At 41.2% G+C, this 21277-nt stretch overlaps 1 protein-coding gene across 1 annotated transcript; it reads right to left on the bottom strand.

Annotated features, from left to right (window-relative positions):
- Nucleotides 1–568: 568 nt before the first annotated feature.
- LOC138588460 (protein quaking-B-like) lies at nt 569–20972 on the bottom strand. Its single transcript, XM_069658597.1, has 6 exons — nt 20494–20972; nt 18118–18254; nt 16467–16583; nt 13223–13366; nt 8908–8995; nt 569–6712 (listed from the first exon to the last, which is right to left on the bottom strand). The coding sequence occupies exons 1-6, from the start codon at nt 20633–20635 to the stop codon at nt 6303–6305; spliced, it is 1038 nt and encodes a 345-aa protein (XP_069514698.1). The 5' UTR covers nt 20636–20972; the 3' UTR covers nt 569–6302.
- Between the last annotated feature and the right edge of the window lie 305 nt (nt 20973–21277).

The raw sequence follows: 21277 nt of genomic DNA, 5'->3' as shown, positions 1-21277 counted from the left end.
CAGCAATCTAGCTGTGTGTCCATGTTTGAAGTTGGTGGGCTCGTACACAGCAAATCAGAGTGAATGAATCAAAGCAAGCTAAAACATATCAGAACCTGAGGGGTTTATGAAGCAAGATTAGAAGTCGGGTCTGTTGAGCCTAAAGTCAGGGTTTTCCGTGTCATGAAGCTGGCTCTCTTTTAACCTGACTAAATCACCATGGCAACTTATTCTGCAAAGCTAACCTGATCGGGACCAGGTTATGTTCAGAGTTTTGGCTTAATATGGTCTGTAAAGCACCATCCTTTCATTCATTTTGTCCTGACAAAGTTCTCCACAGGTAATATAGAGCCTCAGCTGAGGTTACATGTATATAACGTTACGCGTAACGCTACGCATGTGAAGCCACAGAATGAAGCCGTGCAGTTACAGTAGAACATGGAAAGGTAGCCAAAAGCAACAGATAATGACAGTTAATCTGAAAATCTCGCAGATGAAGCAAGAATGCTTTTTTGCACTCAGTGAGCATAAAAACCTGAGAAGGACCAAAGTTTCATAAAGGGGACAGTGATATCAGCATTTACTCAATAACAGCTTTTATTGCAATTTACAACAAACATGAAAATCTTTACTGTGTGACACAAAGCAATGCTTCATGCTGTTTTATTGATAATACTTTCATTCATAGAACCTTGCATATAAACAGAGACACTGCTGTCTTCTGCATAAAATAGATCCATAAGCAGAATAACGCTAGCTGCTACACCTGATTCCTACAGACTCTAATCTTACACTTCATATACATTCCTGCATTAAAGTTCTCATAAACATCAATATATTTTCATAAAACAAGTAAATACTACAACATCAACAACAAAAACAACAACATACCAATGTGTTCATACTTTAATCTTCTCACTCCTATTTATTCTCTTTAATTCACCCTCTCTGAGGTTTTCATATGTCTGTGGTGGTGGAGGAAGAGGAGGAGTAGCAGGTAAAGGAGCAGGAAGAGGACGGGCAGAAGGAGAAGGAACATGGAGGGGAGGAAGAAGAGGAGGAGAAAGAGGAGCAAGAAAAGGAGGAGCAGGAGGAGAATCCCAATCACCCTACTAAAACCTGAGCCCTAAACCCTCATGGACTAATGTCAAGCGTACAGTGTGAAAATGTGAAAGGACACCATTGGCATTAAAAGTCTGATCTGGAGCTCTGATGAACTTAACAATTATACAGTGGGACAGCCCTGAGCCCTCACACACTCAGAGGGAATGCACCTCAAAGTCTGTAAGTAAGTCTGTGAGTGTGGAGATTAGGATTGGGCTACAGAGGTACGAGAGGCACAGGTGTATGAGGAACAGGAGCAGGAGCAAGAGGAGGAGGAGAACAAAAAGTTTGTTTGTTTAAAGACACACTCTCCTCACAGTAGGAGCATCAGAGGGAGGGGAAGGAACAGAAAGATGAGAGAGGGGTTGCAGCAGGAGGGCAGAAAGAGAAGGGACTGGAGACAGAGGAGGACATGAAAATTTGTTATGGTTAAAGGCACAGATCTGTTTCACTGCTGACATATGCTTCATAGTGTCAGAGAGTTGTTTCCATGATAAAACTGTTTTATGTTGGGTATACTTTTCAGCAGAGTTATCAGAAACGAGCAGTCTTAACATGCATTCTATTGAATTTTGATCTGCTTGTGTCAAAGTTTTTATTTATCATCCGGTTTATTTCTGATCTTCAGTAAAGCTTCCTATTGTACATTCATTAGGGCCCGAGCACCGAAATGACGTCTTATGTTTTGCTTTGAAATTACATTGAGTATCCTACACGAATATAATGAAGCCATCTGTCGTCCACCTGTGATATCTGTTAATGTTACGGATGAGTTGTGAGTACCCACAATGGGTTTACACAATTACTCAGATGCAGAATCATTAGAAATGTTTCATTTATATTCATTTTTGTGTTCATTTTGCCAGTGTTACCTATCTGTTACCTTGTTTTGTGAACAATAAAGGTACCAGATGATCTTTTTAGTAAAAAGAAAAATCTTCATTGTTCTACTTCTGATTCTTTATGTAATTTCTGCTTCAGAATCAGGACATTTCCAGATGTTTTCAAGAACGAAAAAAAAAAACTGCTGATGGACAGTGACCTCACAGGGACTCTAGTTCACTGGAACTATTGAAGATAGTTCACTTTAGAGCACTTTATTGCCATAAATTAATAATTATTTTTCTGTATTAGAGCAGTATTATTGTATACTGTGGATAAAGCGACTGTGATCAGCAGCAGAAATCAAATATCTACTGTCTTCAGTTTCTCTGCCTACAGCTGCATAAGAAGCTTGTTTCAGTTCAGTCAGTGCTGAGAATCCCTCAGGTCTGAAGTCCCGTCACCCCTCTGACTTTGAGGGAACCAACCATTTTATCTCGAGTCCAGTCAGGCTACAGACCAGAATGGGTTTAGCCTAGTATAGCAGAAATACTGAAACCTATTAGGCTAGCTTTATCGAAATTGAAAATTAACCTGTTATCACCTCTAAGTCTTTCTTATATAATGTTTGTTGTTCTTTGAGCCAATGGAGAAAGATGTTTTTAGCTGCAGTTAGCATTAAAGCTTGTTTTGTGTCTTAAGCAAGGTGTTTCTCCCTGCTTCTAATCTATGTGCTTTGCTAGACTGAACTCTTCCTGGCTGTTTGTCTGTACCTAACACAGAGATGTAAAGAGTGTATTACTTAAAATTATTTTTTTAGATTTAGATTGTAAAGTGTAAACTTATTCTTACAGTTAAATACATAATCCTTCAAAGTGTTTGATCTGTTGTTTGTCCTCAACGTCAGATCCATGAAGGCCCATTAATAATGAAGCTGAAAGTAATTTAGTCATGTCAATGAGTTTCTCACAAACTTCATCATTCTACTGCGACATTTCGTTTCTGTTGGAGTTTGTTGTGGGATCACATGGTGCACAGGGAAGCATAACACATACCTTCTGCCTTTCCCATAAACCAACTGATTGTTCAGCTCACTGTGGGTGCTTATACCCAGCTAGAAATGTTTTGTTCTAAGAACATTCTGAGAATGTTACGTGCGATTTTCTGGTAATGTTTTCAGCAGGAATTTTTTATTTGGTTCCCAGAATGTTCTTTTTAATAGTAGGAGAATGTTCTCTGAAAACATTTTCAGAAAGTTGCAGTTCAAATCACATTTTAGGAACGTTTTATGAATCACGTTCTGATAGTTCAGGCCATACTAACATCCTGAAAAGATCCTCAGAATGTTGTGGTGAGCATGTTCTACCTTTGTTTTCATGTCACATTGAGCAAATGTTTTATAAAAGGCATTCTGACATCCGAGGCCTCAATAACATCCTGAAAATATCTTCACAATGTTGCAGTTAAAACGTTTTGTCTTAGTTTTAGTTTTATCGTTACAAGAACTTTATTTGAAAAGATAAACATCCTTAAAACATTATTTGAATATTAGATTAAAACGTTTTCTTTCAAACGTAATTAGAACTTGTAGGTAATGTTAGCCAATGTTATGGGAAAGTTCCCTGCTAGCTGGGCACCCACTGTTAGTTGTCATGAATAGATAAGCTACAGAGGCCTTAACCGTTTTTTGTACCAGGCTGTAAACATGTTTAATTCTGTTGAAAAGGTGGGCATTTTGGCACTTTTGCACTGACTTTATTTCTCAGCCCTGGAGGTTGCCGCTTGTTCTTCCTCATTGTGGTGTGAATAATAGTTCACTGGAAATAAACAGTTGGTGAAGTAAATTCTCCATTGTCCATAAACTTTTAAACAGCAATGACTCAACGCTGATCTTCCCCCTTCTAGATAAAAGTTGGGATGCTGCAATACAGATTTATTGTTTACCTGACCAGCTCACATTAAGCCAATTACATGTCAAACTTTCCCCTCTATTCCTTTTTTTTTGTACCTCAAACTGAGTACTCAGTTTGGGGAACTCTGGCAGACTCTGGTGAATTTTAAAGATATTCAACTCTGGCAGATTGAATTGGACTCTGGTGACTTGGAGTTGAAAACACCCTGAATATAAGCCAGCTGAGGTGAAGGAGTGGATCGTGGGAAAGACAGGTATGTAGACGGGGGTGGGTCTGTCTGCAGTCAGTGTCCTGTGAGTATGGACTCACAGCTTGTCTCTCTGAAATTATGTTGCGAGCGCACCAGCACCAGACCAGAACACTACAAACCATCATGAGGACATGGTGTCAAGTGACCACAATGTCACACTACAGAGCATAAAGGCACACACAGGTAGCCTACATCATCTTAGCGTCACAGCTTCCAAAGGACAGAAAATCAATAGAAATACAAGTTAAGGCACAAAATGGATTCAGGCAACAGATGAAAGCTGAGATGCTTACAACAACGGACGAGACTTTGCTGTTATGTATATATGAGAACCGCACCCCTTTAGGTGGAGAATTAAGTCTTTACATAAAAATGTCATACATTTCCAATGAAAAATATCAGACTTAAAGAAAAACTTGCAGGTTAAATTTTTTTACTACATTGACACTCAATCTTGTCTGAAAATGGTGGAAAAGGTTCATCCTTGATTCAACTTATGATTTACAAGATATAAGGGCACAAATTTAGAGGAAAAGTGCTCCTTTTCAGTAAAGCTGTAAAACTTGCAGACGTAGGTGGTAGCGAGTCTGAGCGGTCTTATCATATTGTGAACATATTATTTCGGTAGTCTAACATTGCATTTCACCACTTCTTATGAGGGACAGGGCACAACTGATACAAGCTGACACTCATCCATTAGTAACTGTAATGGTTAAATATTAATGCTCCCACTTGCTACTAGTCATGATTTGTTATAGCCTTTGGTATGTGATAAACTTTACATGTTGTGATGTAAGTACAGCGTTAGATATCGCTACGTAGCTAACACCGGTCACTTATCACGACACCTGCCCAGTTCTCCACTTGTTCTTGTCGCTCTACAACTCAATGTTTCTTTTGTGGACGTTATTTCTCCTCATCCTGTTCCTGGTCTCTGTGATGCCTAATAGGCTCATAATTATAAGCCTGTGGTGTGTCTTATGCATATGAATTAACAATTTCTTCATCTTCAACGACAAGACTGGCATTTAGATCCATATTTACTCATATTAAACCTGTCATTAATCAGTAGGACTCCCTTATTTTAAGACCAGTTGTCTGTTTTGATGCAGAAATATAAGAAAACGTAAACGTAAACTAAATAATTCTCCTACACATTGATTCAGTGGGGACTCCACCCTGCAAGTTGCTCTTTAAAAAAGTGATATTTCAAGACAAAGTGACATTTTTATAAACTGAATAAAGGTAGTATTTCACTTTAAAAAATGGTTGAGAATAAAAAATATTTGAAGAAAAAGGTTGTAGCTCAACATAATGGAAAGATTAAGAACAAATAACAATTTTAATACTCAAATATTTCTTATGTTCTTGTAACTGACTTTTTAAAAAATAATTTAACTTAATTCCTAACTTTGACCCTTGTTATATTTTATGAGTCAAGTGAGAAAAATTCAACTGTTGGTCTTCAGGTTGAAATTGTATGGATTTTGTTGTAAACTGAAATGTATTAAAATTTCAAAAACATCTTTAAAATGGACTTTGTGATGTTAAGACAAGAGTAAACATCTGCACTACACATTCAGCACATTTAGCACTTGTGTTAGAGGAATGTTGGAAGTGTCTTGGTAGTTTGCGGGCTACACTCTTTGTTATAGATGAGTTTCAGTGGTGAAAGCTGCAGTAACATGGAGTCAGGGCGAGCATGTTAAGTATGATCAGTTTGTTCTTGTTAAAAAAAACTGTGAGTATTACTGTGTGATAGGAAGCTCCAAGGCACTTTAACAGTAGTACAGACATGTCAATAACAAAACAGTTTGGTCCTCAGCCAATCAGACAACAGTGATGACAGTGTGAGCACAGTGGTACCTGAATACTCTTTTCACTGTTGACACCAAACTACCTGACAGAAGAAGCTATTAAAATGTGTATGTTGTAACACCAGCGCCTACTGTGGACACATTTCTTTCTTTATAAAATAAAAATATTTTAAAGTAGAAAATACATTTCTTATTATTTCATATATTTTATATTCAAAGTGGTGAATTATTGGGAAAACAGCAGAAGTCAGACAATTCCCAAAAATATTATAACAACTTAAATAATAAACTCTAATCAGGACAATTGATGTTGAGTCATTATGGTCATGACTCCATCCAGCAGTGGGCTTCACTGCAGGTTTCATCTGCGAACAAGGCACGTGAGTGTATTGTGGAGGAGCACTTGTTTTAAAACGTTCAGGAGGTGTGTCTGAGGAGCAATGTCGGGGTGGGGCTCCATTGGCCATGGGGGTGGTGATGTGGCGTGGGGGAGCAGTCGCAGGAGCAGGGGTGGGCCGGCTTACCTAACACCCCACCTGAGTCCACCAGAGGGTACTCCAAGATGGAAGCCGGTGCTGCCAGAGCATACTGGTAGTCATACGGCGTTGTGTAGATCAGTCCAGACTCAGGCCCCACCCCAGGCATCAGAGCTGCTGGGTGAGGCGTCCCATTGGGCAGAACCGTCTGGATCTGACGAATCAGAGGCATAAGGGCAGGACCTGTGGGGGCAGGGGTACGCAGACCAGTGGGCGGGGCCAAGACAGGGGCAGGACCAGAGAGGATACGGGGAGTCTGGGATGAGGCTGCAAGAGAGAAGGCAAGGGAGGCTAAGGAGGAGGAGGAAAAGAAGGAGAAGAGAAGGGAAGACAAGGAGATGAAGAGAGTAAGCACTTAACACAGAAGAGAGTGAGGTTGTTCTGCTCCTTGATCAGTCTCTGAGTGATCTCTGATTGGTTGCAGATTGGTTACAATGTTACAATGTTACAATTTCATTTAGCAGACGCTTTTGTCCAAAGTGACGTACGTCTGAGAGTTAATACAACACAAGCAACGATCAAGACAGGAGGGAACAAAGTCAGTAAGTGCACAGGGTTTTTTGTTTTTAATATAATAATCAGCAGCAGCAGCAACAAGGTCAATATAGTCATCATCATCATTATGAATATCATAATCAATATCAACAACATCCTCAATGTCATCATAATCAATAGCATCAGTATCATGAAGATCAGAGGTGTTTGGTCTTTTCTTAAAGGTGAAAAGGAACTATGCAGACCAGAGCATTCAGCAGACAGAAAATGGACAGCAAACAGGGAGTCCCAATCCCAATCTCTGCCTCAAAGCCTGAGCACTAAATCCTCGCGAGTGTTTGAGTTGATGAGGGCTTGAAACCAGCAGATGTAAACAAAAGACTTGCAAAAGCAGTGCAACATTACCTTTTCTTCAGTCAATACTGTTAATATAACTTGTTTCACTACCTATTGTGATGGAACTTGTGATTGAGATTGGATGCTAACTGCAAGATGTACTCAACAAGTCCAAACATCATCAATCTCATTAGTCAATAAATCGTTAATTCACATCCTGTTGACAGCATGGTCCTTGCTAGTGAATTCATGTTGTATAGCAAAGTTTCCTAAATACAACCACACCTTAAGGGCGCCTCTCCTGGCATTCAAACCTAACCTTCTCCTCCTCTTCTGCATTCTGTACCACCTCCCTCCCACCCTTTGCTGTATATCTATTTATGTCAAAGTTTTGCTCACCTGCACTTCCCAGGAACTTTCCATCTCACCTCTGCTACGATGCTGCCATGTGAGTTTCCCTGTTTACTTTACTGTAAATTTTTGTGGCTCTGGAACTCTCTCGCCTCACTCAGTGTGCGCAATCTGTGAACAGGTACCAGCTGGCTTCCAGGAGCTCCGCCTGAACTCAACTTACCTTTTGCCTGCTCCTTACTGGATGAGCTGTTGTTATCGAGTGCTTACCTGGATATGGACCTGCTGCTTCCTCCTCAGGGTACTGTTGTCTTTGCATCAACTTTAGTGTGAGTGTGTGTGCACCATCAGCTTACCTCACTCACCATTCTCCCGGTTCAGCTCACTCAGCCCGAGCCTTCGACACAACCCAGTGACTCTTCGGGGTCTAAGCCTGAACATTTAACTGAACTGTGTTTATTATTATCTGTGTTTTCCCGTACCAGCTTAAAAGTTATAACCATTGATCCCTGTAGTCCAGTATGCTTTACTTGGGTCGAAACCCTACCCGTTACAGTTTCTTTTTATCCTCCCATGCGTAGGGCTCTGATAGGGTTTGTAGTGCTCAGGTGCTACAACAGATTGCCAACAAATCTTCCCCAAAATGCTAACCACAAGAAGCGTGACATCTCCAAGTCTGAATATCATCACCATCAATCATATTAACCAATTAACTGTTAGATCTCATCCTGCTGAAGGCGTGGTCCGTCCTTGTGAATTGATGTTATAGCAAAGTTTCAGGAGCAGGACAGTACCATTACCATGCCCCTTCCAGCATCCCCATAAATTCAATCTGAAATACTCTCCTCCTCTTTTGCTCAGTTTGACACCCCTCCCTCCCACCTTTTGCGCTCTCTCTGTCTCTCTCTCTCTCTCTCTCTCTCTCCCTCTGTTTATTTCTGCCTTCCTATGTGTAGGGCCCTGAGGGGTTCGTCATGCCTAAGTGCTATGGCTGATTCCCAGCTAAGCTACCACAAAATGCTTACCACAAGAAGTGTGAGTTCTCCAGGTCTGAACATCATCAAAATCATCATCATCATCTCATTAATAAGTAAATTGTTAAATCACATCCCTGTAAAAGGAGTAATTCTTGCTAGTGACATAGAGTTTACACCATTAAGGGCAGGGAACATAAAGTGTCTGTCTGAAACTAGAGGTGTAAGTACACAAAAATAAAACAGGAAATGACCATACAACTGAATGAATGAAAACACATGGCCCAGGGCACAAAATGAGTCATGACACCTGATTTACCGGTTTCTTACAGGGTTTGATGTTAGCATCTCTGTACGTCCCGTTCAGGATGGCTAACTCCATCAGCTGCATCTTCTTCAGACTGTCCTCCCCCTCTGCCTGAAACCCACAGTAACAACCATCAGTTTCTCTGTATTGTAGTATATTTACACATTCTGTACAAGTAAAGAATTACAAGATTAGTGGTTCAAGTACTGCATTTAAGAATAATTTCAAGATATTTTTAGGTGAGTATTTACATTTAATGCTATATTCACATAATAACTAGATACTAAGGCTATTATGATTGTAAATTTAAACATAAGATCAGTTAAAGTAATCATCTCGAAGATTTTCATTTAAATAAATGCCTGTTAAGTCTCCATCTATCTATTGCCAGATGAGGTAACACAATGGTGATTGCTATGGCCCACTGATGAAAGCCTTTGCATTTGCAGTATACAGACTGGGTGCCTGGTGTGACTTTCACAGAAAAAAATCACAAGCAGCGCCCAGTTAGTGTCACATTTTCCTTCACCCAGCAGTGGTTGGTCTGGCAGAGCTAAGTGGCTGCTTTTCCGGTCTCTGCAAGTGTTGCAATTATAGAGGAATCTACACTGAACAAAAATATAAACGCAACACTTTTGCTTTTGCTCCCATTTTTCCCAAATGTGCATCCCAAAAATGCTCAATGGGTGACATGTCCGGTGAGTATGCTGGCCATGCAAGAACTGGGATGTTTTCAGCTTCCAGGAATTGTGTGCAGATCCTTGCAACATGGGGCCGTGCATTATCATGCTGCAACATGAGGTGATGGTCGTGGATGAATGGCACAACAATGGGCACGAACCTGTGTTCGTTGTCCATAACATACGCCTGCCCATACCATAATCCCACCGTCACCATGGGCCACTCGATTCACAACGTTGACATCAGCAAACAGCTCACCCACACGACGCCATACACGCTGTCTGCCATCTGCTCTGTACAGTGAAAACCAGGATTCATCCGTGAAAAGAACACCTCTCCAAAGTGCCAGACGCCATCGAATGTGAGCATTTGCCCACTCAAGTCGAACTACAGTCAGATCGAGACCCCGATGAGGACGAAGAGCATGCAGATGAGCTTCACTGAGACGGTTTCTGACAGTTCGTGCAGAAATTCTTTGGTTATGCACACCGATTGTTGCAGCAGCTGTCTGGGTGGCTGGTCTCAGACGATCTTGGAGGTGAAGATGCTGGATGTGGAGGTCCTGGGCTGGTGTGGTTACACGTGGTCTGCGGTTGTGAGGCCTGTTGGATGTACTGCCAAATTCTCTGAAACACCTTTGGAGACGGCTTATGGTAGAGAAAGGAACATTCAATTCAAGGGCAACAGCTCTGGTGGACATTCCTGCAGTCAGCATGCCAATTGCATGCTCCCTCAAAACTTGCGACATCTGTGGCATTGTGCTGTGTGATAAAACTGCACATTGAGAGTGGCCTTTTATTGTGGCCAGCCTAAGGCACACCTGTGCAATAATCATGCTGTCTAATCAGCATCTTGATATGCCACACCTGTGAGGTGGATGGATTATCTCGGCAAAGGAGAAGTGCTCACTAACACAGATTTAGACACATTTTTGAACAATATTTGAGAGAAATAGGCCTTTTGTGTACATAGAAAAAGAGCAAAAACAAAAGAGTTGCGTTTATATTTTTGTTCAGTGTACTATGACTGAACACACAAAGAAAAGATTGATGACTACAGATACAACTTCAAAAATAATTCTTCCAAAGAAAAAGAAACAAAGTCGACACTCAGATGAAGGCAAAAAAGGCGACCATCAGCAAGGAAATTCAAGTGTTAGAAGCGTAACAAAGGGAGCCAACCGTAGATGTCTGTTTTTCTGGGACGTGTACTACCACAATTGTCTTTTATCGTCATCAGGTGCTGCCAAATAGAACGAAACTGAGAACTTCATTAAACAGTTCAACATCAGTTTAATGAAATATGATGCAACATTAAAATAATTTTCACACAGTAAAGCATCATTAGTCATGTGCCAATACTGTAGGAGCCTTTTAGCCTTTTTAGCACTTTAGTTCATGGTTAATTGTTTATTCTACATTTTTTCTTTGTGCAAATAGATGTGCGGCTTCCACAGGTGGTAAAGGAGTTACCCTGTAAGGTGGTATAAATGGCGCATGGTGAAGAAATATGGGTTACAGCAGATACTGTCATTGACAGTCATTGGTTCCGTGGATCGTTGGTGCCATGCGTCTGTGGATGAATGTCATCGGCATACCCAAACATAAGTCATCCTTCTTAATCCTCCTCATTCTTATGCATTCTTGATTTTATCTATTTATTTATTTTTTGGCATCGAAATAAATATGATGTATGATCTCCGCCCCAAAGCCTTTTGCTTAAATCGTTCCCTCGTTTTGATTAATTTGTTTTCTCGTTTTGATTAATTCTCATAGATTCTAGTAGCTGCAGCTGCACTTTCATCCTGACAGAGCTCACTTCTGTCACATACAGATAATGAGCTGGATGGGGAGGGGGCACGTCTCACCAGTTTATTGTGAAGTCATTAAGACATTACTATTATTGTTAATACCAGGGGTTAAATCAGTACAGGGCTGTCCAAGGCTTAACCCCAGCACAAACGGGCACACTTTCACCACAAGACGGTCTGGACGGTTAAGCACGATGCGGATGAGAGTGTCTGTTTGATGAGCTGTTCTTGCTAACTCACTTCAATACAATGCATCTAAATATGTGTATTGTGAGTTTCTGTGAACCAAGAAAAGCCCTTTAATATTGCAATAAACTAATGTTAACAAATTATTAACATTAGTAATAATCTAGACAACTGCGTTGTAAAATGGCATGCAATAAATAAAACATTATAGTATTTGACAGAAAAACTACTATTATACCATCTGCGGTGGGGGGCACCAAATCCTAAACTTGCTCATAGGCCAACAAAAAGGCTAGAGCCTGGGTGTGGGGGGTCCTCCTACAGGACATTTTTATGGACTAATTTGTCTTTATGTTAAAGGAAATATTTAAAACAATAATTGTCTGATACTTCCAGCATGAAGTTTACATTATAGTCAAATTTAAACTGACATTATTCATATGGTCACTTAATCCCTGACTATATTTTATTTTACAAGCAGAGAATGACTTTTGTTAACTGCTTCACTCATTTCAACTGCACTATCCCTGTATCTCCAGGAAGAAGTAATTATGAATTATATAATTATGTTATACTCTGTTGGCAGTGCCAGCGTATAACTTCAAAATAGTACTTGTAATTTCTAGTCTACGCAAATTTTAGTAGGCTGAGCCCATCCCTGCCCTCTCTGCAGAGAGATGAGATTAGAGTCACAGACAGGTGAGATTAAATTACAGACAGGTGAGATTAGAGTCAGAGAGAGGTGAGATTAGAGTCAGAGACAGGTGAGATTAAATTACAGACAGGTGAGATTAGAGTCAGAGAGAGGTGAGATTAGAGTCAGAGACAGGTGAGATTAAATTACAGACAGGTGAGATTAGAGTCAGAGACAGGTGAGATTAGAGTCACAGACAGATGAGATTAGATTATAAACAGGTGAGATTGGATTCACAGACAGGTGAGATTAGAGTCACAGACAGGTGAGATCAGAGTCACAGACAGGTGAGATTAGAGTCACAGACAGGTGAGATTAGAGTCAGAGACAGGTGAGATCAGAGTCAGAGACAGGTGAGATTAGAGTCACAGACAGGTGAGGTTAGAGTCACAGACAGATGAGATTAGAGTCACAGACAGATGAGATTAGATTATAAACAGGTGAGATTGGATTCACAGACAGGTGAGATTAGAGTCACAGACAGGTGAGATTAAAGTCACAGACAGGTGAGATTAGAGTCACAGACAGGTGAGATTACATTACAGACAGGTGAGATTACATTCACAGACAGGTGAGATTAAAGTCCAAGACAGGTGAGATTAGAATAACAGACAGGTGAGATTAAAGTCACAGACAGGTGAGGTTAGAGTCACAGACAGATGAGATTAGATTATAAACAGGTGAGATTGGATTCACAGACAGGTGAGATTAGAGTCACAGACAGGTGAGATTAAAGTCACAGACAGGTGAGATTAGAGTCACAGACAGGTGAGATTACATTACAGACAGGTGAGATTACATTCACAGACAGGTGAGATTAAAGTCCAAGACAGGTGAGATTAGAATAACAGACAGGTGAGATTAAAGTCACAGACAGGTGAGATTAGAGTCACAGACAGGTGAGATTACAGACAGATGAGATTCGAGTCACTGACAGGGTCAGATGGTCAGAGGTCAGGTGACTCACAGCAGGAACCAGCAGCTTGTTGACCTCTTCCACGGCTCGCTTGAGTTTGACCTCAGCTCGATTCTGAGCGTCTTCTACTGTGATGAGGACATGAAGGTCCTCGTTCAGATGTTCCCAGTTAGGCTTCCCTCGATTCTGCTCCTCCTGGATTCAGACAGGTAGAGAAAGGACAGACTTGTAGAGACAAAGAGGCAGGAAGAGAAGGAACTTTATCCCAAAGGAAATTGTGGTATTTGTTTAGTGTTTGTATCTCAGTGGTATTGATTGGCTTTCTCATGGTGAAAATGCACCTTGGGAGTTCTGTATATTTCAACACCACAGCTGAGGAGCCACAGCTAATAGAGGATCATTGAAACACACACAAGTACCTTTTACACCATCTATCCCTAGATAGAAACTAGAGGACATGCTGAAACAGGGGACATGAAAGCCCCCTTGGCAGTTCTCATGCATCAAGGACTACCTACACATCAGACTTTAAAAACTACACAGACTCTTTTCTTTTCTCTGATGACACTGCGATTGTGTGGTGTGGGGCATGTAGTATGTAAAGTATGTTGCAAAGTCCTTGCTTATGGTAGATTCTTGTTGGGCCTCTTGAAATCAGTGGTTTTAAAAGTGGGGTCCTTGGACCCCTGGGGATCCGTGAACCATAGTCTGGGGGTCCACGAAATAATTATATAACATTTATAATAACTTATAAAATTGTGCTGTATCATTAAAAACTGCATGTCTACAGATGAGTACCATTTGCGGTAATGAATCAAGCATATTCTGTCCATTACTCCCACCCACATTAGCTTTGGGCGAATAGAAGCTGATATGATTGTGACACATCACGTCAATCTGTCATGAATCACTGAATTCTCTCAGGTCGCAACAAACCGTTCCTGCGACTGCTTAGCTTGACTTATAAGCCAGCTAGCCAGCTAGCTAGCTAGCGAGCATGGAGAAATATTTGAATCAGTCCACATCGTCAAGTGATGCTAAGCCCAAACTAGCTAAATTGAGAAAATATGACGACAGCTATATAGAGTTTAGTTTTATTGAGAACAGTGAAAGGAGACCAAAATGCATCATGTGTTTTCAGGTGCTAGCCAATGAAGCTAAAGCAACATCAGTCGAAAAAGCAAGGAATACACCAGCCAGAAAACACAGATGGTGAACCTGGGGGGTATACTCCGAAGCGGGATTTGCGGAAGGTACGAAAGGTGGTTCACTTACAGGTTATGTCCGAGATAAGAGATCAACCTGAACTACACACACCTACTGACCAATTAGGTCTCTTGATTTAGGAGCTCTGTGAGCAGATCGTGAGAGGGAGGAAGGAAAGAGACCGGTAAAACACTTCCACTTTACCGTAGGTTTATGAATAAAATATATTCATAAAAGATATTTATTGTGCTTTACTGATGTACATCTACAACAGAGACTGATAAAAACACAGAAGTCTAAAGTACTTTTGTACTCATAAGATATGAAAGTAAGCATTTGAAAAGCTTTAAATTGTGGTTTTATAGGCTATTTATTTTACGTTTGCTTCATGGGTTTGATACAGCTGAGAGAATAAGGTCTAAATCTGCCACGAACAAAAATACATCTGTGCAACGTATTAATCTCATGTAACACACAAGTGTTATAATACATATATCATGCTCTAATGATGGTGATATTATTATATTTGCACATTTACGCAGTCTGCGTTTTGTTGCTTTTTGTCCTTCCTGCATTCAGCAGCTGCAGCTGAGTGATTTCAATCTGGCTTATGTGTAACTTCTTCATATCTTTCTGAAATCATAGTTTGCTCTGAGTTTGTAAAATAGGACGATCAGCTGACGACAGAGTTATACTTGGGACAAACAAAGAGTATGGTGTAGACCTGCTCTTTTTGCAAAGTGACCTGAGATAACTTTTGTTGTGATTCGGTGCTATATAAAAAAAAATATTGATTCTTTGATTCATATTGAAGGTGCAAAAGAACTGTCTGTCTGTCTATTTATCATCCATATTGTCCTCCTTTAGCTCCTCACAGCTTCTCCTTTTCCTGCCCTCCTTCCCCTCTACCCATCCCCTCCTTCTCTCCTTTCCTCCTTCTCCTCTCTGCTTCTTTCAGTCCTCTCCTTCTCCTGTCCTCCATCTGGTTTAATTTGAAGCCCTGTTGTTCCTCCTGTCTTTTGTATCCCTGCGAGCAAAGCAGGTGGCTAATGTTGTTAGCACCAGACATGCAGAAAGACAAACGCTTGTTGGTTTTGCAGCAGTTTGACTTGAAATGTTTAAAATTGTTTCCATCTTAATTTTCACTTCACTCAGAGTGTCAGAACTTCAGCCAGTATTTATAATGCAGGAGGAGAGGAGGGTGGGCAGTAGAAAACTGTCATTAAAAGACAATGAGCAGAGAATATCCGGAGGGACATTGGGCCACTTGTCAAGTCAAAAAAACATTTGATAAAGCATTAGCTACCGCCAGACAACTTTTGTAAGCATTTTAGCCCCTTCCTTGCTAATATTAATGATGGCTAGAAAGACGCTGAATACTAGCACTGCAAGATAGTTATTAAAGACCACCTCCAGTGAAAATCATGTTTTTAACCTTGTAAACATCTCCATGTGGTGTTTTTAATGTGTTACAAGACATATGTACATATGTGTAGTGTACAACTGACAGGCCGAACAACATGTTTTCAGATTGGCATGGGTTTGAGACGTCACAAACCTAAAGAGCCAATCCCATTCATGGACGGGGTGACGCTATGCATATCAGTATGTGCAACCTATGGCAACCACTTCAGCAATGTGCAAGCCAGCTGTCACAGTCCATCGTAATTTTTGCAAACTCACTAACATTAACATTACTAATAATAATACTCAATTCCAAACTAGCTAGCTTTCAACAAGTTGCCACTAAACGATGGCAAACATGTTTTTGCATATTGTGCGGGGACTATGCAGATTCAGGAATTTTTAATGAGGGAGAATGAGGAGATGCCACAGGAGGATTTTTACATGGTAATTAAACGTATTTTGCAGATAAAACATCAGACACAATTTAGTATTTCAAGCAGAGCATTTTATGTCTAAAAACATGACTTGAGCTGGTCTTTAATTAAAATGATCACAGTTCACCTTGAAGTGAGAGGAACAAATTCTCCAAAACCTCTCCAAGAACTTAGCCTAGAAGGGGCTGTATTAGTAAGGGTCCTCACAGATAAACCAGTATAAATGTGTGTGTTTGTTTGTGTGTTACCTTCTTCCGGTCTCTCATGGAGCCCCTCCCTCTCACCATGATCTTACATCCTGTCTCTGTCTCCAGTTGCTTTGCTGTCAGACCACGAGGACCCAGAATTCTCCCTACAAAGTTAAACTGAGACAGAAAGAGATATCACTCTCTGGATACCATGATGACTGATCAATGAGCCAGTATCTCCCCGTTACTGTCAGCAGACCAGGCTGAAATTACACTGACAGATGAGATGCAGGCAAATTTTAAAAGGTCTCAAACACAATAAATCAATCAAAATCAATCAATCATTAAACAAAAATCTGCTCAATTCTGCATCAATTCCCTGGTGATTAATTACTTTCTGGCCGATAACCTGTGGACTTGCTGATAGATAACCTGCTAAATTGGTTGAATGCAGCCAAAGCTTCATCCTGCCTGCTGTGTGTGGCCACTGTGAGAGGAGGGTCAAACAGACAGACCTACAACTTTTTATCCATGGATGACACCGAGAGCAGAGAAGAGAAAAGGAAACAGCAACCTTACCTGTGTTCTGTTCCACAAAGTTCTACTTCCCTGCTCCCTTATCCCTGCACCCCGCTGCCTGTTCTCCCTGTTCAGGGGATGTCTGTTTAGGGAACTCCCTCCACAAAATTGCTTCTTCTTGAACACCCTACAATGTCACAATCAGCCATCATGTCTTCCTTCATGCCTGCTCCCTGTTCCCTGCTCTCTTATCCCATGCTCCGTGCTGACTGCTCCCCACTTCCTGCTGCCTGCTTATTTGCTCCCTACTCCCCAATCCCTGCTTCCTGCGGCCTACTTCCTGCTCCCTACACCCTGATCCCCGCTACTGCTCCCTGCTCTGCACTCACTGATCCCTGCTGCTTTCTCCACAATCCCTACTTCCTGCACCCTACTCCCTAAGCCCTGCTCCGTACTCACTGATCTGTGCTGCTTTCTCCCCAATTCCTGTTGCCTGTTTCCTGCACCTTACTCCCTACTCCCAGCTCCCTCCCGCCTGCTCGGTCCTGCTCCCTATTTGCTCTTCCAAGGAGCTTGCTTTCTGTTCCTTGCTTCCCTGCTCCCTGCTGTTCCCTACTCCCTGCTTCTCTGCTTCCTATTCTCAGCTGCTTGTTCTGCAGCCTGTTTCCTACTCCCTGATCCCTGCACCAAGCTTTTGTGATTGGCAGGTTGCTAATTCATTGAACATGGCTGAAGTAGATGAAAAGTCAGAGGATCAACAAAGTTATTACAATTCATCCTACAAGGAATGTAAAGGTGTTCTTCACGTTTCATCTCAATTCATCCAACAGTTTTTTAACACAACAGATTAGATAGACAGACTGTGTTACAGAAGTGAGAAGGTTCATCATTTGAGGATTATTTGATGACCTCAAATCTTTATACTTCTGTTAACTGACCACGTCAGCTGACCTTATCATTGTTTCCATCTGCAGGTTGACAGTCCAATAATAATAAACCACACCCCAACATGACATCTTCCAACTCTAATACCTCACCTGTCAGTCAACTGTTGCGTGGGATATGCATTTTACACCATTTTTTTGTGTTAAACTCAACTAAGTAACTGATGTGTTAGCAGCTCATTATTGACACCTGTTGACTCAAACACACACACACACACACAGACGTGTACACACACTCAAACACTCACATCAGGATGCTCCTTTGTGGGGACGTACAGTTTCTCCTGCATGTGAATGTTTGGACCGACAGCCTCTGGCAGCTTGCTTATCCTCTCTGATCCGTTCAGAGTGTCGATGTACATGTCTTTCCTTACACGGCTGATCTCTGAAACACACAACACATTAATACACACACATGTTCACACAGACTAACACAATCATTTCTGTTAGACATCAGGAAGATGATTAATGATCCCCTCTGGGGACGCTTACATTCACAAACACAATAAATTTGATCACTTCCTGTACCTGTTAAAAAAACTGAAGCTGCTGCCCTAGTGGCTCTGCGGTGAGTGATCGTGTCCCCAATCCCATTGGCAGTTTGGATGATGATCCGACCTCACAGGGCTCTCAGTGTAGCCAGCAGATATAAGAATAACTGATTTCCAACATCAGGGCCAAGATTCCCCCTTCTGTCTGCAAGTCATTGTTTACAGTTCGACTATAACTTAAGACATGAGAATGGAGTTGGAGTCAGGACTGCTATGCGCACTCATATGCAAATATTTATTCATATAGACTGATAAAAAGCTTATTTGTCATCTGGTAATGGCACTTGGTTCTGGGATTGTATTAAGGCAAACATGTTCCGCCTGTTTTCCCCTCAGGGCTCGATTCCTGGTTACAAGTCCACACAAGCGTGAGTCAATACTATACGGACTACAAGCCAAAACCAGAACACTTCTGACTCTGCCTCTGAGCCACAGCCAGACAATGGATGATGCATGGATGATGAATGTATGACGGATGGTTTATGGAAGATTGATGAATGGATAATGGAAGGATGGATGGTGGATGATGAATGGATGATGGATGATAGATGGATAGACGGTGGATGGATTAAGTATGAATGGATGGTGGATGGGTTGAGGATGGAGGGATGGATGCTAGATGGATGGATTTTTTATGAATGAATGCTGGATGGATGGATGTCGAATACATGGATGTAATAAAGTTGGACTGATGAATGAATGATGACAGGTTGGATGGACGATGGATTATGTAAGGATAGATAATAAATGGATGGATTAAAGGATGGATGGAAGGATGATGCATGGGCTGAGGTTTTTGTACCTCTGTGAGGTAATAGTCTAACCTGCTGAGGTTCTGATAGCTCAGGTGGAACTCAGGGTGAGTTCAGGTGTAAATCAACATGAGTTCAATGACGAGGTCAGCTGCTGAAGTTTCATAGTTAAAGTCTGAAACACAGCTCACTAGTCTGCTGTTTGGAAAAGACCAGAACTTGATCATTGTCTGATCCTGTCAGGGATATACTGTTTTTCAATCATGTTGGACAGGACTGGAAGAACTGTGAGGACTTAGGGGAGGTTTATGGAAAGATGCGCAAGGGTTCAGATGTTGTGTTTACAGACAGCTAGGTTCACCTGTGGAGTCTTTGTGGCTGTCAGATGTGTGTGATCAGCAAACAGATGGTGTCTGAAATATTAAACCAGCTGATCTGCAATCTACCTGATTTTACATCCACACACACAAACACAAAATACACAAGTACGCAAAAAAAAAAAAAAAAGAATTTGAAGAAGGAAAATTAGACCAATTAAAAGATGAATAGATGGACTTAGTGTTATTGTGAGAGAGGGTGACAAAACAAAGAGCAACCTGATAAATTGACAGAAAGAAAGAGAGAAAGACATAATAAATCATCAGAGAGGGGTGGGGGGGTGGGGGGGGGGTAATTTCTTTTTTAGGTGTAGCCGGAAAATGTTGCATAAATCCGACATAAATCTATCAGGATGTACCACCACCAGAACCCACCATCTAAAGTGTGGCGTTTACACAGTGTTTCAATGAAATCTGTCAGGATCAAGCCTTACAGAATAAACAAACTGTTCCAGATGATTCAGTGTGTGTGGCCTTTCTGATAAGATAAATAATAAATAAAAGATAAAGATAAAAGATAAATAATTTTGATCTATCAAGACATCGATTCACTTGATCAGCTAATTAATCAATTAATCAATTAAATTAATGCAGGAAAATCATTTAATGTTAGGTTTCAAAAAACTATTATATATAAAACTAAAATAATAAAATGGTTTTAAATGCACCACTATAAATTATGATGACAATGATAATAGGCTAGGCCTATATGAATAATAATAAAATAATATATTCAATTCGGTCGTTGTTGCTGATAAAACAAAAATACACAATATAATAATGCAGGCATTTACCCTACTTTTGCATGGTGTGCTTTAACTGAAGAATAAATCTTCCACCACAGTTTCTGAAAGTTGAATTTATTTTCGGATTTTTTTCCTGTGAAGACTCAGACAGACAGATCGATAGACAGACAGACGGGTTTTCAGACACGCGGTTCTCACCCTCATCAAGGAGCCTCTCCAGGTGCTGGAAGATCCCACAGAAATTCGGCAGACTGCTCATCAGCTTCTTGTCGTTCATAAGCTGCATTAAGTAATCCGGACAGGGTCTAGGTTTCTCCTTCCCCTCCATCTCCCCTACCATGGTCGTGTCAATATCAACACACTGAAGTTAACAAGGTGGATCCTGATCACAGTGAGCCTCCTGCGTGGTTGCAGAGAATATAATGAAATTTAAACCCGGACCCAGACCCGGTGCCGGAGCCGCTCGCTTTCTCCCCTTGTTTTAATCCCACAAGTTCAAAAACAACAAAACAGATTTTTAAAACTCCCGTCAGGCCGGTAAACCGATCCGGATCAGAAGAGAAACTGGTGTGACTCCCGGTGTTCTCCCTTCAGCTGCTCCAGCTGTCCCCCCGGCTCTCTGCTCATGAGTCCCCCGGCACTCAGCTGCTGTCTTTCGGTCAGCAGCGGCTCCGTCCCACGACTCCGTCCGGTCCTCAACACTCTCTGTCACAGAGACACACTCTGACAACGTGACTGACCGGAGGGTGGGGGTGATTTGTGTGTGTGTGTGTGTGTGTGTGTGTGTGTGTGTGTGTGTGTGTGTAAATGTCCCATTAAGAGTTAGAAATATGATGAGTGTCTCAACCTGCTAACAAATTAAATCAAAACCAAAAGTGGTATAACAACCTAAAACAAATTTAATTTTAAATACACTGCAGTGATTAACTAAGACGGCCCTAAGGCCACACAAAACACCATACACACTTACACACAGAAGAGA

This window comes from Semicossyphus pulcher, unplaced genomic scaffold, assembly GCF_022749685.1.
Source record: "Semicossyphus pulcher isolate SPU_LCO1_2020_fin unplaced genomic scaffold, fSemPul1.0.p SCAF_12, whole genome shotgun sequence".
Classification (NCBI taxonomy): domain Eukaryota; kingdom Metazoa; phylum Chordata; class Actinopteri; order Labriformes; family Labridae; genus Semicossyphus; species Semicossyphus pulcher.
This window is presented reverse-complemented; position numbering and strand designations above follow the sequence as displayed.

Bases quoted from the DNA above. Each gene is read 5' to 3' on its own strand.
- LOC138588460 (XM_069658597.1), bottom strand. From the start codon at position 20,635: ATGGTAGGGGAGATGGAGGGGAAGGAGAAACCTAGACCCTGTCCGGAT. The intron at 16,584-18,117 runs GTGAGTGTTTGA...TTTCTGTCTCAG, and splicing joins CCACAAAGGAGCATCCTGAT to TTTAACTTTGTAGGGAGAAT. The intron at 8,996-13,222 runs GTGAGTCACCTG...TGTGGGTTTCAG, and splicing joins ACAAGCTGCTGGTTCCTGCT to GCAGAGGGGGAGGACAGTCT.